At 42.2% G+C, this 17,076-nt stretch overlaps 1 protein-coding gene across 1 annotated transcript in view; it reads left to right on the top strand.

Annotated features, from left to right (window-relative positions):
- The window catches only part of LOC126235024 (ATP-binding cassette sub-family C member 4-like), a 181,765-nt gene that overhangs the window by 81,501 nt on the left and 83,188 nt on the right, over positions 1-17,076 (top strand). The window contains exons 9-13 of the mRNA XM_049943760.1: positions 3,413-3,595; positions 6,008-6,294; positions 9,786-9,969; positions 10,048-10,191; positions 10,269-10,364. Coding sequence (XP_049799717.1) covers positions 3,413-3,595; positions 6,008-6,294; positions 9,786-9,969; positions 10,048-10,191; positions 10,269-10,364 — 894 coding nt within the window. The remainder of the gene's footprint in view (positions 1-3,412; positions 3,596-6,007; positions 6,295-9,785; positions 9,970-10,047; positions 10,192-10,268; positions 10,365-17,076) is intronic.

Below are 17,076 nucleotides of genomic sequence, written 5' to 3'. Positions count from 1 at the left end.
TTCCTGACCTGTCCAAAATACTTGTCATTTCCTTCTTACCTCCCTTTCGAAGACTGCTAATTACACTCCAGAATGGTTTTCCAGCAGCTTGACACATAGTCTCCAACCTGTTTCCAAAGTCTTCCCAAGATTTCTTCTTGGATGCTGCAATTATCTGTTTGGCTTTGTTTCTTTCTTCAACATAACTTTCTCTGTCTACCTGAGTTCTAGTTGACATCCAATATAAACTAAAGAAATGAATCACCGTTTCCATTGTAGTGGTATTATTCATACCCACTTGTTCAGTCTCATAACAAAACTTCGTTTAGCCTTCACAAATAAAATGAAAAATATAATAAAAATACGATGACCTTGCAATTTTGACAGACAATGAACAAAATGCAATACATCAAATGGAAATACTCAAGGAATGAGCCGAGAAGGTTGGCTTGCAAATTTCTTTTGAGAAAATGGAATTTATGTGTACGCTCTTAAACACACAGAATCTCACCACAAAATATGGACGGATAAACGGAGTTCCACATTTTAAATATCTGGGTGAAAAAATGGTTCAAATGGCTCTAAGCACTATGGAACTTAACATCTGAGGTTATCAGTCCCCTAGACTTAGAACTACTTAAATCTAACTAACCTAAGGACATCACACACATCTGTGCCCGAGGCAGGATCCGAACCTGCGACCGTAGCAACAGTGCGGTTCCGGACTGAAGCGCCTAGAACCGCTTCGCCACAACGGCCGGCACCTGGGGGAAATAATGGAACCCACTGGACTAGATAAATAGTCTCAAGAAACTGGAGCACAGAAACTAAAGAGAGCCTACGGTCAAACACACCAACTTTACAACAAAAAAGTGCATGTCTATGCATGCATAAATCAGGCACTACAGCGCTGTCATTAAACCCGAGACGCAGCAAAAACCTTGTCACTCCATAACAAGATGCTATTACAAAATCTACGTAAAGAAGAACGAAACGTTATTAGGAAAATTCTTGTACCACGAAAAACTGAAGTTGGATATAGACTGCAAACCAACAAAACTACAGAGGAAAATTCGAATATTGCTACTGACATTAGAAAAAGACGCCTTAAATTCTATGGACACAGATTCCTTGAGTATAGACTCACACGCCAGATACTCACAGCCACTGAAAACCTTAAATGTATGACATGGGCCAAACAAGTACGAAGACATTCAGGACACTGCAGACCGTAACATCTACAGAAGCAAAATAGACAAGTGGGCATTCCAGCCGGAAACCAGAGCCAAAAAGACCTGTACAAAGTTCTTCTTTTTGTTCTTGTCGTTGAGTAGTTGCGGCAAAGTTTGTCATACACATCTACAGCCGTTTTGACAAGTTGCGAAATGCATCAATTTCCTGTTTTACAGATATTGGACTTACCTCGCCTTCATCATGAATGGTAGACGAAATATCATATTTCTTTCGGTTTTTCATTGAAAGCAGCCATCACATCTTGTCAGACTGAAACAGGAGCCTTGAACTGCACGGTTGCATCCCCTTAGTTGAGATGAAGGAAGATGGAATCTCTTTCTTATTTTTCCGGAGGGCTCCGACCACTGTTTCTATCTTTGCAGCTGCTCTACTAATTCGTATGAGCAGAACCTGTTACCAACGGTGATGTTGCGATGCTGCCATTCAAGTTTTCTGTTAGATACAGTACGTACTGGTTTGGCACTAATGAATCTTTCTTTTGTTCTACGATGCCTTCTCCACTGTACGAGATCCCACCGTAGAAATAAAACGCCCTTACGTCACAACCAGTTATAAGCTTTAAAACGTATTTGTCGGGTCTTCCACAATTCTCGATAAGGAGCGAATTTATCCTTTTGTTTTCTTTCTTCACGGCTTTCTTCACGGTTGGCTTTTGAGTTATATCTCAATCCTCGAACCAAAAGTTCCAGTCTTATCTCTGACATCACACAAAGAAATACTGCGGTGCCAATTCTCCGACTATACATGTCATCAAGACTTAGCTTTGAATCTTTCAGCACTCCTGAGAAGAACAAGAGACCAGTCAAAGCCTTCAGTTCAATTGCATTCGTGAGCCCTGTGAATGACTGACCACGTTCATATGTAGATGCCATTTGCGTTATTTCTTCGTTGGTGTAACGGACAATGCCTCAACCATTACGTTGATTATAAACTGTGAAAATAAGTCCACCTCGGTGTCAGCAACTTTAGCATCTCCTGGGACGGTAGAGAAGTGTTGTCTAAATAGTTGTTTAGTCTTTCCCCAAATCGAAAGTTCTACATTCATCGTCAGAGGATGATGAAGGATGAGCTGGTGGAAAACGTTTTGGGATTGACTTTTCATCCTCAGGGAGGACATCATGAATTTCGACATCATGAATTTCGACACTGTCTTCTACCTCACTGCACAACTCTTAAGGACCATCATCACTACTACACGGTTGCTGGCTTTGTAGCCCCTTTAGACCATCTTCGTCCTTATAAAAGCACTCCATTTTTATATGAAAGAGGTCAATCAGAAGACAATACATGCATCCAGTAGCAGGTTAAAAGCTTACAAAAAGGATTTTTCTCTAATGGAGTCCCCACGTTTCTACTAGAAGGAGGACTTTTATAAAGGATACCGAGGGGTCCGCGCTGATCCCACAATGGCCTCGTCTCAGTTCACTTAGAAACAACTGGGTTTACTTATCCCGGTCAGCGACACGCTTTTTTTAACAGTTGGCTGGCAACTGATGAAAACGGTACGCGGGGCCATGCTACCAACGAAGGTGGTTAGCGCATGGTTCGACTGCATAACAACAAAGTGGGATCTGGGGAGACTCCACGGTACCAACCGAGTGTTCATAACAGCACTAACGTACAGGACAGTGGGGCAGATTATCCCTGTGGGCCGGCCTTCCCTTATTTAAGTGGGCTGTTGTGCCCCATTGCCGTATTGGAATTATTTTAGATTGTTGACGAAAGCGTTTTAAAGATTTCGTGTCAAAATAATATTAAATCTATGGACTTTAATCGTTGTAGTTACTTGCCTAGTAAGCGCGCACACACAAAAAAATCTTGAGTAAGCTAAATGTCCTTTCAGCAACAAGAAATTATAAAACGCATGACCTTCCATGTTATACAAACCTAAATGCACGGACCCATTTTTGTGCTCGTAAACAACGGTAATGTTCCGATCAAGCTCCTTGTGGTGGCGTATTCTGATGGCAGTTTAACGAAATAATAAATTGTCCATCGTGCCCCTATGGCCATTGTTTCCTCACATGTTTGTGGGGAAATTTTTATGTGGTTCTGCAGTGACTGCTAAGCCTTTTTCTTTTCCATTTTCCTTTCCTCCAATTACACTCCAATTTCTAGTGCTGCAGCATCTTCCTTTTTTTCGTTCTATGAAAACGTTTGCGCTTCCTTTTTTCTACAGGAGTTCCTTGTGAAGCCGGAGGCGACTGTAGAGGACAGGAGCGGAGGAGCCGCTAAAGGAGAGGTGTCCTTACAGGACGCGTCAGCCACGTGGGATGGCGCCAACCCATCTCTTTCTTCCATAAACCTCGATGTCTTACCCGGCACGCTATGTGCCATTGTGGGACCTGTTGGGTGTGGAAAGGTAATGAACATTGGATTTTTTTTATTTTATAGGCGCAGAAGTAATTATTTACAAACAAAACAATTTTACGAGGGACTTTCAATAAGTAATGAAATACATTTTCTTTTCTGAATGGAGGTACGTTTTATTCACGATTCCAATACACGATATTGTTTCCCGCTGTTTTTGCTACAAAACACTATTATTCAACATAATCTGCGTTCAATGTGACGACCCAACGCCACCCTACTGGGATGGCCTGCATACCGGCATGGTACCACTCTACTGGTCGACGTTCGAGCCAACGTCTTGCTGCATCAATAACCTTCCCACCATCCACTTACCGCTTCCCACGGAGTCCAAGCCTAATAGAGCCAAACGCATGGAAGTCGGAAGGTGCGATACCCAGGCTGTATGGGGGATGGAGAAGAACAGTCCAGTGAAGTTTTCTGAGTTTGTCTCGGATGTGCTGACTTGTGTGAGACCTTGCGTAGTCATGGAGAAGCAGGAATTCATTTGGATTTTTAAGGCGACGAACACGCAGGAGTGACAGCTGTGTGCGCCCGGCTGGCACACGTAAATCGGACAGGTTTGCGCGACGTTCTTGCGATGATGACAGACGCCTCGTCCAGTGACTCATTTTTTTTATTTTTTTCACTGCCGCTTGGAACGCACCTCCGTTACAGACGCCATCTTGAAGGCCACGTACAGAGTCGCCCCTTACTGGAGCTTCATGAAACCGTTATGGGTAAAGCAAGAATATTACACGATGTCTCACAACAAATCCTGCATTTTTTAAGCAAAACTGGCCGAGGAAAAATGCTGTTGCATTGCATATAGAGTGCTCCTCGTATTTACAAGAATGTACAGTGTTTGGTACTGTGGAACACGGCCTGCAATTGCTTCTAGGGTGCAGGGCAAATTTAGAAACGGCAACTAAGAAAAATAAAAATAAACTTTCTATGCTAAACGGCAATGTCCGTTTAGGGATTATATAATTTACAAGAATGTACAGTGCTTGGTACTGTGGAACACGGCCTGCAATTGCTTCTAGGGTGCAGGGTAAATTTAGAAACGGCAACTAAGAAAAATAAAAAAAAACTTTCTCTGCTAAACGGCAATGTCCGTTTAGGGATTATATAATTTTTATTCCACTTGTTTATAACTTAAGCTATGTGTTCTCTATCAGTTTGTCTTGTAAGGCTTTAGAACTACACAATCTGTGCTTTGAGACATATATAGACAGAGAGTAGCAAGACGTTTGCATGTTTCATTGAGTATGCACTCTACACTGCATCTGAAGCGCAACGTGACAGTTTCTTCCTGCGAGTAACACAATTTAGAAACATGTCGAAATAACCTAGCCTTTTACGCATTTGCCATCCATAAATGTTTGTGTGGCTTATACTATCACGCACGCTGTCCCGTTTACCTTGAACATCCCAAATAATTTTGGCCAAAAACAAAATAAAAAAGTATCAAGTAAATGTTGTTTAGATCCCAGGGGCACATTGACCAACGTGAATTATTTTCTTGTTTTCTTCTAGCTTTGTTCGTCACATTGATATGAGCTGCACATATTTTTTCAACTAATAACCCATATTCTTTTATTCCTTCCACAACACCTACTCAAAAACATATTACGATGTACCATTCACGGCCGGCCGCTGTGGCCGAGCGGTTCTAGGCGCTTCAGTCCGGAACTCTGCTGCTGCTAGTGTCGTAGGTTCGAATCCTGCCTCGGGCATGGATGTATGTGATGTCCTTAGGTTAGTTAGGTTTAAGTAGTTCTAAGTTCTAGGGGACTGATGACCTCATATGTTAAGTCCCATAGTGCTCAGAGCCATTTCAACCATTTGTACCGTTCACGTACACATAACGTCAGTAAAAACGTAACACAAAACTGACTTTGACTCTCCTATTCTGGCACACAGTGGACGTATATATGGTAACGTAATCCGTTCACCTACTGGTGTAATAGTAAATAAATAGAAACATAAGGAAGAAGCACACAAGCAAGCGGATGATCAGTAATGGTCTTATAACGTTTATTGGGGGTGTTCGAGAAGGTACTTTTGTGTTTCAGATTTCAACTCGTTAAGAATGATGTGTTCGTTACACCATGTATAATAGAGGGCTATAACTCTCAGCACTATGGGACTTAACTTCTGAGGTCATCAGTCCCCTAGAACTTAGAACTACTTAAACCTAACTAACCTAATGACATCACACGCATCCATGCCCGAGGCAGTTTTCGAACCTGCGACCGTAGCGGTCGCGTGGTTCCAGACTGTAACGCCTAGAACCGCTCGGCGACCCCGGCAGGCCAATAGAGGGATAAATAATTTCAATCCATGGAATGGCAAGCTGAGACTGAAAGATCGCATAAAAAGAATGACGAATTTATTTTCCTCCTTGGTATTTTTTGTGCAGAGCTCCCTGTTGTATCTGCTTATAAACGAGCTGTCACCAACATCTGGAAAGCTCAAGATCGGAGGCAAGATATCATATGCGAGCCAGGAGCCGTGGATATTCGTCGGCACTGTGAGGCAGAACATCCTGTTCGGACAGCCGTACGACAAGAAGAAGTACCAGAAGGTGGTGGAGGTGTGCGCCCTTTCCAAGGATTTTGAGCTGCTGCCGTACGGAGACAAGACGCTGGTGGGAGAGAAGGGCATCACACTCAGCGGCGGGCAGAGGGCCAGGGTGAACCTCGCCAGGTACGTAAAACAGGAAGAAGTACCAGAGGACGCAAGAGGTGAGTGTCCTGTCCAAGGACTTCGAACTGCTACTGTTCAATGACAAGACGCAAGTGAGCGTGAAAGGGATCACTTTCAGATGCGGATTGAGTGTGGGGGTAAGCGGTGGACCTCTGATGGCTGTTCACAGATTACTAAAAGTTAATTGTCCACTTACTCTGTATCGGTGTACATATGCACTAAGTGGAGAAAAGTCCCGGATAGGCGCTTGATGAGTTGTCGGTCGCCGGCCGGAGTGGCCGAGCGGTTCTAGGCGCTTTATTCCGGAACCGCGTGGCCGCTACGGTCGCAGGTTCGAATCCTCCCTCGCGCATGGATGTGTGTGATGTCCTTAGGTCAGTTAGGTATAAGTAGTTCTGTGTTCTAGGGGACTAATGACCTCAGACGTTAAGTCCGAGATCTCAGAGCCATTTGAACCATTTTTTTTTTTTTTTTTTTTGTCGGTCGTGCATATTTTGTCTCTGTACAGATCTGTAAGAACGACGCTCAAATTCAAATTGACGGCTACGTGATTACCAGTAGATCGTCGACCAACCCCGTACGGCTCTGCAGGGGCGATATGATGTCCGTTCTTCAAACAATTGTGGCCGTCCTGTTTGGATTAGGTTAACTTAAGTTTTCGTTCCATTGACCCGTAAATGAGACCATTCTCGTGGGTGTGGAACATGTTAGAAAGTATAACATAAAACACTTGAATATAATAGTTATTACCCTGACCATTTGTCAGGAGATTGTCAAAATACGTGAATACATTGCAGTAAACTGGATTTACAAAATTAATACACTGTCAGAATGACACATTGTTATACATTTTTAATAAATTTATCATACACAAAAAACAATATTGATTGTTGTGACTAAGTGCTGCCAAAACTGAAATCTAACAGACTTTTTATTTAAGCTGTTCTAACAGACTCTGTTAAGATATTCATCTATACAGTAGAAAGAGTTGTCTATCAAAAAGTCTTTCAAACTCGTTGAACCGTGCTTTATCGGAAACCAAGTTTTTTATGGTTGCTGGCAAGTTATTGAAAATGTGTCTTCCTGAATATTGGACACCTTTTCGGACCAAAGTAAGTGATTTTAGCTCTTTATGGGGATGGTTCTTATTCCTAGAGTTGATGCTGTGTATTATTGGGTGGAAATTGAGATATATTATTTGCATTAAAGTGTGGCGATTTACGTTTATGGGCACGTCTCTGCGCTATTGAAGAGTCGGACTAGACACATCTGAACTAGAAAACTCGAATTCTTGTGTAATCTCTGACATATATGCTAAACGATCCATGCATCTTGCGCCACTTGTGTGCTACAGTACAAGAGAGAGTTAACCAACAAATTGTTAAAAAATGAGGTATGGACATTATTTAGATATTACTGTTATATGTTTGTTACCCCGCAATATATGAATAATTACTATCCTCCCATACTCTCAGACTGTACAAAAGAAAGATTTTTGAATGTTTCTGAATTGCAAGTCTGTAGTATGAGAGGGAGCTAAAACAAAAGGTAACATTATTACGTCAGCCAATGGTAGCCAATAACACATGCGCCTGTAGTCACATGTTTTGATGTTGACGTCGTGACTGACGGTGAAGGTGATTCTGTGTCTAATAGATGTGCGAAATCCAGAAAACGTGAAAGAAACGAAGGTGACTGGAAGAAAAGATTGATAAAAGGACGAAGAAACTAGGGACAAGACTACGTGAGTGAAAAAAGTATCAGGTCTGTTCCAGCAAGGAAGCAGTATAGCAGTCGCGATCGAGCTGTGAAGTCAACTGTTGCGAATATCTCACACTTATAGTTAATGATAATGATAATCTCTTCGGTGAGTTTTATAAATTAGGGAACTATAAGCAGCAGAGGGACCCACTTGCAGTATCGGGAATATACCCCATTCCATGTGCATGAGGACAAGTCTGTGTTGAAATGACTCTACGATCAATCAGCGCCAAGACCACCGAACATGAGTGTCATTGCAAGTTGGGGTAGGAGGATAAACCGTCCGTGGTAGAGCTCGCGCTGTGTGAGACCGACCACATAGTAAAATTCTCCATCACGGAAGTTCTAGCTGTATAGGACTGCCGCAATTGCGTGTTCATGGAAGCTATAGAAACACACGAACATGATCATAGCTTAACCAGAAAGAAGAAGCCCTCAAGGTGAGCGAAGCCTGGATTCCCATTGCAACGAACAACACGTGCAGGTATCAGAGGGAGAACCGTAGCGGTAATGTCCACGGAAATGCCATTGAAGGTTGGCACGAGCTCGAGTCCAGTCCACCAACAGCAGTGAGTGGAGGGTGAAGCTTTGCCAATGCCAGCCACTCGTGCTGGCGAAACGTCAGAAAAAACATCAAACAAACGTCGGCCGAAGAACTCGAGACAGAAGTCAACAGGCAATTTATGAACTGTAATCAGCGAACTGCTTTTTATGCGGGCTTCTGCATGGTAAAAATGGTTTATGGGAACAGTAGAGTTTTTAACAGTGGAACTAAAAGAAAGTTATCGCATGCATATTGCATGAAGAATACGAACGGTATTTCAGTAATGATTTCTGTTAAAACATTTTGTGATATATTTGCGATATCGTGGAAGATTTTACTACCCGCCTCCCCCCCCCCTCCCCCAGAAAAGACAGAAGAACGCAAACATCTGACACTCCTCATGAAACGCCTAATTTCATTTATTGTTCTCTTTTTTTTCTTTTGTTAAATATTTCTCCAGCCCTACTTAAGATTTTATATTTAATTCGCTACTAGTTTCGTCGTTGCGTCAACGCCATCTTCAGGCCCGTACACTTTGATGAAATCAGTTGTGTGCGGCTCAGTCTAGCAGTCCGCGGTGTGACCAACACGTGCTCCACATGGATGGCCGACAGTAACTGGTTACTGGTAACTGGCGTCACTGCATGTGGATATGGAGGGCTATATGGTCAGCACACCGCTCTCCGGGCCATATGTCATTTTACGAGACCGGAGCCACTACTTCTCAATCAAGCAGCTCCTCAATTTGCCTCACAAGGGCTGAGTGCACCCCGCTTGCCAACAGCGCTCGTCAGACCGGATGGTCACCTACCCAAGTGCTGGCCAAGCCCAACAGCGCTTAACTTGGGTGATCTGGCGGGAACCGGTGTCACCATTGCGGCAAGGCCGTTGGCTGTAACAGGTATCTAGCGGTTAAAATAATATTTACGTCTCGCCATAACATCAGCAAATCGCTTCTAATACCTTCAAAAAAAAGGCAGAAACATGATGTGGTAGAATCCGAAGCTACTCACTTGTCGATATCCAGTGTTACTAAGAGATGAAATGAAGTCCTCGGCATAGTGTGGTAGAAATATTGATACAGTTTAAGACTAAGATGCTTCTCCTTTCGTCAGTTGAAATATTTAATTCTATAATTACAATTATGGTAGCATGGCAATTATTACTTAGCATTTTATTTTCACAGGGCTGTTTATCGGGAGGCAGACATTTACCTGCTCGATGACCCCCTTTCTGCTGTCGACACACATGTCGGGAAACATCTCTTTGACGAATGCATTAACTCTTATTTAAGTGGGAAGACAAGAATTTTGGTCACTCACCAGTTGCAGTACCTCCAGGGGGCAGACAACATTGTGATACTGAATAAGGTGGGTTGATTTCCTTTTACACTTTAAGGGCACCTGCTCGTTGCACTATTTACGTCAAAAAAAAGTTTTGCATCACAGGGGATCGTCGAGCATCAAGGAAATTTTGAAGAGATTCTTCAGAGTGGCGTCAGCTTTTCCAAACTGATGTCAAGTGTGGAAGCGGAAGTCGAAACAGAAGAATTCAGTATTGATCGACAAAGGAGCACCAGGAAGTCTATGCAGGTAACTATTATTTTGCAAAATCTGAAACAATTTTCTGAGATTACATACTTCCTCAAAAATACCACTCTCTCTTACAGGACGAACAAAGTAATTTAAGACGTTCAAAACGTGTTGGATCTCAAAGAGCCTATGCAAATATGCTCGACCGGCAGATATCTACGTTGTCGGAAGTGGTAAGTACTGGATTTATAGGCACATGATTATGAATCACTTACTTCCGTTTATTTTCAGCTCGGAGATGTCATGTGTGAAATCTGGGAAAATTATCAAGATTTTGCTTTTCATGAAAGCTATACTGAGAAAGTTTAAAGCATCTAAGTTTAAATCTGCATCTAATTTATGTCCTTGAGATGTTAGGATACGGGGGCACTAAAGGACCCACTGAAACCGAGCGACTGAAAAATGAACTCTAATGATGGGGCTGTTCAGGCATTTACGCTACTGACATCTACTTACTTCTAATATAGTGAACAGTGCTTTGAACAAACTAAGGGAGCGAATATGGGTAGTGCATCGTCATCAGTGACGGCAAACCTATTTATGGAACGCATACAAACTTCTTGATGCAATAATTTACCAAGAGCCATATGTATTGTAGGCCACCAAGAGCTGTTGCAGGACAATTGATTCACGGATCCAGTTATATGGCTCCTTCCGTGTATAGCGATTTCACGACTATGACGAGTGGGGCCTGAAGATGGCATCAATGTAATGCCGAAACTGGTAGCACATAGAAGTTCATAAAATAAAATAAATTTCTACAATACATACGGCTGTTGGTAAATTCATGCATCAAGAAGTTCATGCCAGCCGTCGTCCCACGATCCATAATGGATCAACGAAGATTAGGATACAAACTTAGTCGTTCATTCCATCATGTAGATGACACATGCTAATCACCATGTGTAAAGGGAGGAACAGTTCCATGGGAGATTAACTACTTCTGGGAACACATGACGGGTTTGGCAAGGTACAATGTGGGAATTTTGTGGCAACAAGACACAAGAAACCGGTGACATTCCCGAAATGACAAGTTATCAGGTTTCATCAGGTTCCCAATCTGCGATGGAAATAGTTGCGGGCAGAACCTTGACGTCTAACGTCCAAACAGGCCGGTTACTCTTCTAGGACGAACCGCTTCCTTCGTTGCTGATATAGAATCATTTAGCAAGTCGAGGTGTATCGATGTTGTGCGTAGGTCGGCCACCTTACCAACGACTGTAAAATTTCTTTAGATCTAATTGTTTGGTAGTGCATTGCTAGAATTACCAATCAGTGGATTTCGCTATAAAAGGTGGGCACTAGGATGCAAATTCTTGATTACCTTGAATAACAAGAATTATTATTGATACTGATGAGAAATTGTAATAATACACAAATGGTAAGCCCTTTCACTTTGCAAAATCTCAGTTACGATACTTTAAAGCACAGGTCCAAATTTTATACTTCAGTGTGTGAAGCAACAATGGGTGCAATCAGCTGGGCAAAGTCCGTCCCTTCTTCCCAAGACGGACTCTGCTAAACGCTCGTCAGAACAACTCTATCTGAAGCGGTTGTGTGATCAGAAATACCAGTTCTGATGCTTAAAACATCGTCTGTACATTATTGATCGTTCAGTTCCTCTATTACTTAATAATATATTGTTATGTAGATGGACATTTTACTTTCTTCCTTACTATAGTAAGTATATGTATGTCTAACCTGCCTCTCATTATCACACATTAGTATGAAACGCCAAACGCACACTGAATAAAAGATACATACTCTGTGAAAACAAGACCTTAGCTCATGAGTCCATTTTTCTTATCAAACCGCTAACTCCATTCTTAATACGTATACTCGTTTTACTTATGAAGACTACGTAGTGAGTCTGGACCGGTCGCAGGTTCGAATCCTGCCTCGGGCATGGATGTGTGTGATGTCCTTAGGTTAGTTAGGTTTAAGTAGTTCTAAGTTCTAGGGGACTGATGACCTCAGAAGTTAAGTCCCATAGTGCTCAGAGTCATTTGAACTACGTAGTGAACTATGAGATTCTATAGATCAAGTGATATAGAGATTTTTGTTTGTTTACGAGAACTTTTTGAAATACGAGGATGTGCTAAAAACTAATTCTTCCGAATTTTTATGTGAAACTCTCAAACCTTTTTAAATGCAGCGAACGTTATTAACATTCTACATATTTAATCTACATGTCTACATATTTGATTTTCAACATAGTCGTGCTGGAGACGAACGCATTTTCCTCGACGTGAGACCTACTTGTTGATACCGTCACTGTAGAATGTTTGTCTTTGTTGACGCAAAGACAGCCTGACCTCTTCTTGCACCGCTTCATCACTGTCAAAGTGAAATCCTTGAAAGTGTACCTCGAGTTCTGAAAACAGATGAAAATCGGATGAGTCCAAATCAGGACTGTTTGGAGAATGATCAGTGACAGTGAACCCAAGGCCTCGGATTGTTGCAGATGTCGCAGCGCTGGTATGTGGTATAACGTTGTCATCCTGAAGAGAGAGGTGCTCCTTGCGTGGACGAATTCTTCGAATTGATTACTCGATTACTCTTCACTGCTTCTCACGCACCGACATAGTTAGGTTACGCACCGCCGTGTTACACACTACAATTGGAGCCCTCTAGCATCAGAGGCCTGCAAATATGTAAACATGAAGAAAAAAGATATAGAATGTTAATAAAGTTTGTTGTCTTTAAAAAGCCTTAACAGTTTTCACATAAATAATTCGGAGGCATTACCTTTCAGCACGCCCTCGTATCAACACGATAAAACTATCTTCTCATTACAAATTAGACTCCTGCTTCTAATTAACTACTAACCCCTGCTGGTCATTGTACCAAGCGTGGAAACAAAACTGTATTAAAACTGAACTCGGATGTTAGCGTAAGACAGGAAATGAACACCCTTCCCAGAATACGATCTAATAATTACATCTCTGACTCTGTATATAAACAACACACAACGCTCCGCAATAAGAAATAAGACAAATGTACTATTTAACGCAAACTAATATACAAGGCAGAATGAATACATAAGCGCATCGATTTAAGTGGGTTGTACTTCAAGGCACCCACTACAAATCGAATCTATTTCGCAAGTACAGATATCTGCAATGTTAGTGTTATTTCTGTGCGCAGCATATCGCATATGCTGGTGGAGCGCAGGAATCAGCTTATTTGAAATTGCTATTTCGCTACCATTGAGTTGATGGGGTAAGCTGAAACTTTTCGCATCTAGTACAGCTGTTCAAAGCAAGGAAACAATCGTACACTAATACATCACGCCAAACAGTTCTCTATAGATGGAAGCAGTTTCCCTTTGTTCAGACTGCAAACATCCGAAAGTGTATATTTCAGAGTGTAAACCACGAATTGCAGAAAAATAAGGTGGAGTCGCCATTGAGGCACACAATTATTTTCTGATCTCCTTATTGCTAAATCAGTGTCCTCAGACAAAGAGATCGATAGCATGCTGTATGTGCTGCCGAACACTTCACCTGCAGTCGATAAGAGATGCCTATAAGCAGTCACATGAGCCTGACCTCTGACGTCATGCAGGAAATAAAATCGGATGCTTTGCCAGCATGAACTCCGTATCGCTACCTCGCTGACGCTGTGCATATGTGACCGATGTGCTTATTGGATTTCACCTCGACAACTCTCTGGCCTGCGAATGTTCGTATACTGATGGACTTGTGTGACCATGGACTATAGGAATTCTTCTACTAGTATGTGCAGTTTGCTAATCCGCCAAACAAATAACGACTTTTCTACAATAGTTACATCCTCTCATTAAACTTCAGGATTTGTAACGGACAGAAATCCATAGTCTGGAAGACACTGCAAGCAGAAAACGCATTTCGTAACAGCTAGGCTCCTATATGCACAAGCTGCGGCATGGTCGCGAATTGAACAGTGACTCGAATATAGAATAAATTTCCTTTAATTCACGTCTATGGTCACAAATTTTTTGTCATCAGACTACCGGTTTCTTCAGACCTGTTTTATAAAAACATGTCCTAACATACTGTTGCCATAGTGGCATCGTCAAATGCTAAACACAAAATCAGCGCCAGCATCGTCAAATATATATAAATAATAGTATATGCAAGAGTAATCTTGTCAAAAAATTAAATAAATTAGAACAGTAGTGCTGCTGACAAGATGACATATATATACGACGATGCTGGTGCTGATTTTGTGTTTACCATTTGACGATGCCACTATGGCTCCAATATATTAGCGCATGCTTTCATAAAACAGGTCTGAAGACGGTCATTATAGACCTTAACCGCTAGCCTGATGACAAAAAATTTGTGATCATAAACGTGAAGTAAAGGAAATTTATTTTAGGTTCGTATCTGTTCGTTTTTGCGACAAGTCGCTACAGTCAGTTATATACTACATGGGCAAGTGATCTCAAAGATGCCACCAGAAAGCGTCGAGTTTTGTGTACAAATCAAAGCTTATGCCAGGTTATTAGTGCGGGATATCAAAAGTGCGTTTTCATTTGATAAAGATGTTTGTACACAGGCACAGACACTCCCGAGGAATTGCTGGCAACAGCAAAAAATCCCTTGAAATGTTAGATGCAGCACAGCAACATATTGATGACAGTAACGTATCTGCACAGTCTCGTAAAATACGGAATGCAGCACAGTAGTATTTTGATGAAAGTGAGCTTCTTCCATAAAATGTCATTCCTAATCACGACGCCATAGGCGTGATCTGAAGTCACCTCGATCCTCTTCGTCATCAGACAGACTTGGGATTCAAATCCCAATGTCCATTTACGGACAAAGTCCAACCAACATATCAGCAGCGGCACTTACTCGACTCACAGTCTTCTTAGCTTCTCTATGCACATCCTCGCTATAACAACACGAGGACGCAGGATCCAGGCTCTCCAGATTGTTTTTCCAAACGTACAGGCACGCGGTGTTCATAAGTAAATGCACTGTATGCAGCGCTGTAAACAGTAATATGTGGACGGAAATTTTCAAAGCCCTCGCTGTATTGTATCAACAACGCCACCTTAGTGTCAACACGCTACAGCCCGCATCTCGTGGTCGTGCGGTAGCGTTCTCGCTTCCCACGCCCGGGTTCCCGGGTTCGATTCCCGGCGGGGTCAGGGATTTTCTCTGCCTCGTGATGGCTGGGTGTTGTGTGCTGTCCTTAGGTTAGTTAGGTTTAAGTAGTTCTAAGTTCTAGGGGACTTATGACCACAGCAATTGAGTCCCATAGTGCTCAGAGCCATCTGAACCATTTCAACACGCTACAGCCACAGATTAACCCTTTCATTGCAAAACCGCCGAAGTTTTCTGTCCCACTAACGATCAACTACCAATTAATAAAATTATTTTCGATGCCTGTTCGCTAGTTTCTATCATAAACTGGGAAATCAAGACCGAGATTGGTTCTCCACCAATCTGCACCAATCCACGGTCTTCAGCCGACATCACAAATGTTACAGTCCTATAGCAAGCACCGCAAAAATTTGTGTGGCGAATACACAGTAAAAGCATTGCTCAAGAAAGTGAGCCGTTCGATTATTTTCTTAGTTTTGCCATCACCTCAGACACAGGTTATTTTGGGGCAGGAAACTTTTTCATTTTTTGTTTTATACTAGTACACAACTTCAACACTGTGTCATTTGATGATCTTGGTGCACTGTACATTGAGTTTTCAGATTTATTTTCGCCATGGAGTGCTAACTATGTGGCTCAAAAAATGGTTCAAATGGCTCTGAGCACTATGCGACTTAACTTCTGAGGTCATCAGTCGCCTAGAACTTAGAACTAATTAAACCTAACTAACCTAAGGACATCACACACATCCATGCCCGAGGCAGGATTCGAACCTGCGACCGTAGCGGTCGCTCGGCTCCAGACTGTAGCGCCTAGAACCGCTCGGCCACTCCGGCCGGCTATGTGGCTCACATTCTGATGTTTTCTTCTGCACCTCGCTACTTTAGAGCTATACCAGCGCCAATAACACTGCTAGAGGACCTAAATCAGACGCTCTGCTGCAACAAGAGAGCCTCACAGGCGTCACATTAAGACAATGGGCAATATCATTGGTAGTTTTACACAGACCAAATGGTTTCTCCGTATCTGTCGTGATTTTAAAGCATCCATAAGAGCACAGTCAGAGATTAACGTCCATCCCCAAACCAGAAGAGCTCAAGTCAAAGCTATCAGCTGACCAGTACTTCTCCAAAATTGATTTCTCCGAACCACACCTGAAACTTCCGACAGACCAATAGTAAACATAATGAACAAGATCCAGTTTGAAATGTACAGCTGTAAAAGGTTGCCACTCAAATTTTCTAATGCACCATAAATTTTCCAACGTTTTTTGGAGCAGCTGATTCTGAATGCAGAAAACTTTCAGGACTATATAAGTGTCACAACAAGATAGTAACATTTATGAACTAATGTGTACTGTTCCAGAAGCTACACAAAAATGGGATAAAGTGCAATCAACAAAATTGTGAATTCGTTCATGAACACCGCGCTGCTGCTAAGGTCGCAGGTTCGAATCCTGCCTCGGGCATGTACGTGTGTGCTGTCCTTAGGTTAGTTAGGTTTAAGTAGTTCTAAGTTTAGGGGACTGATGACCTCAGATGTTAAGTCCCATAGTGCTCAGAGCCATTTCGTTCATGGACAATAGGAGTGTTCATGCCACACACTGAGCTGAAAATGGCTGGAAAAACACAGCAACCTGTGGAAACCATCAAAAAATTTCAAGTGACTACCAAGTTAAAAGACCTTCAGTTATTTTTTGGGAAGATCAGGTACCATGCCAAATGCCATCCAGATTCCCAGACTTAATATAAGTAAGATGGGTACAAAATACGGGCGGTCATAGCAGCGT

This window comes from Schistocerca nitens, chromosome 2, assembly GCF_023898315.1.
Source record: "Schistocerca nitens isolate TAMUIC-IGC-003100 chromosome 2, iqSchNite1.1, whole genome shotgun sequence".
Taxonomy (NCBI): domain Eukaryota; kingdom Metazoa; phylum Arthropoda; class Insecta; order Orthoptera; family Acrididae; genus Schistocerca; species Schistocerca nitens.
Note: the sequence above shows the minus strand (reverse complement) of the source record. Positions and strands in the feature narration are given on the sequence as shown.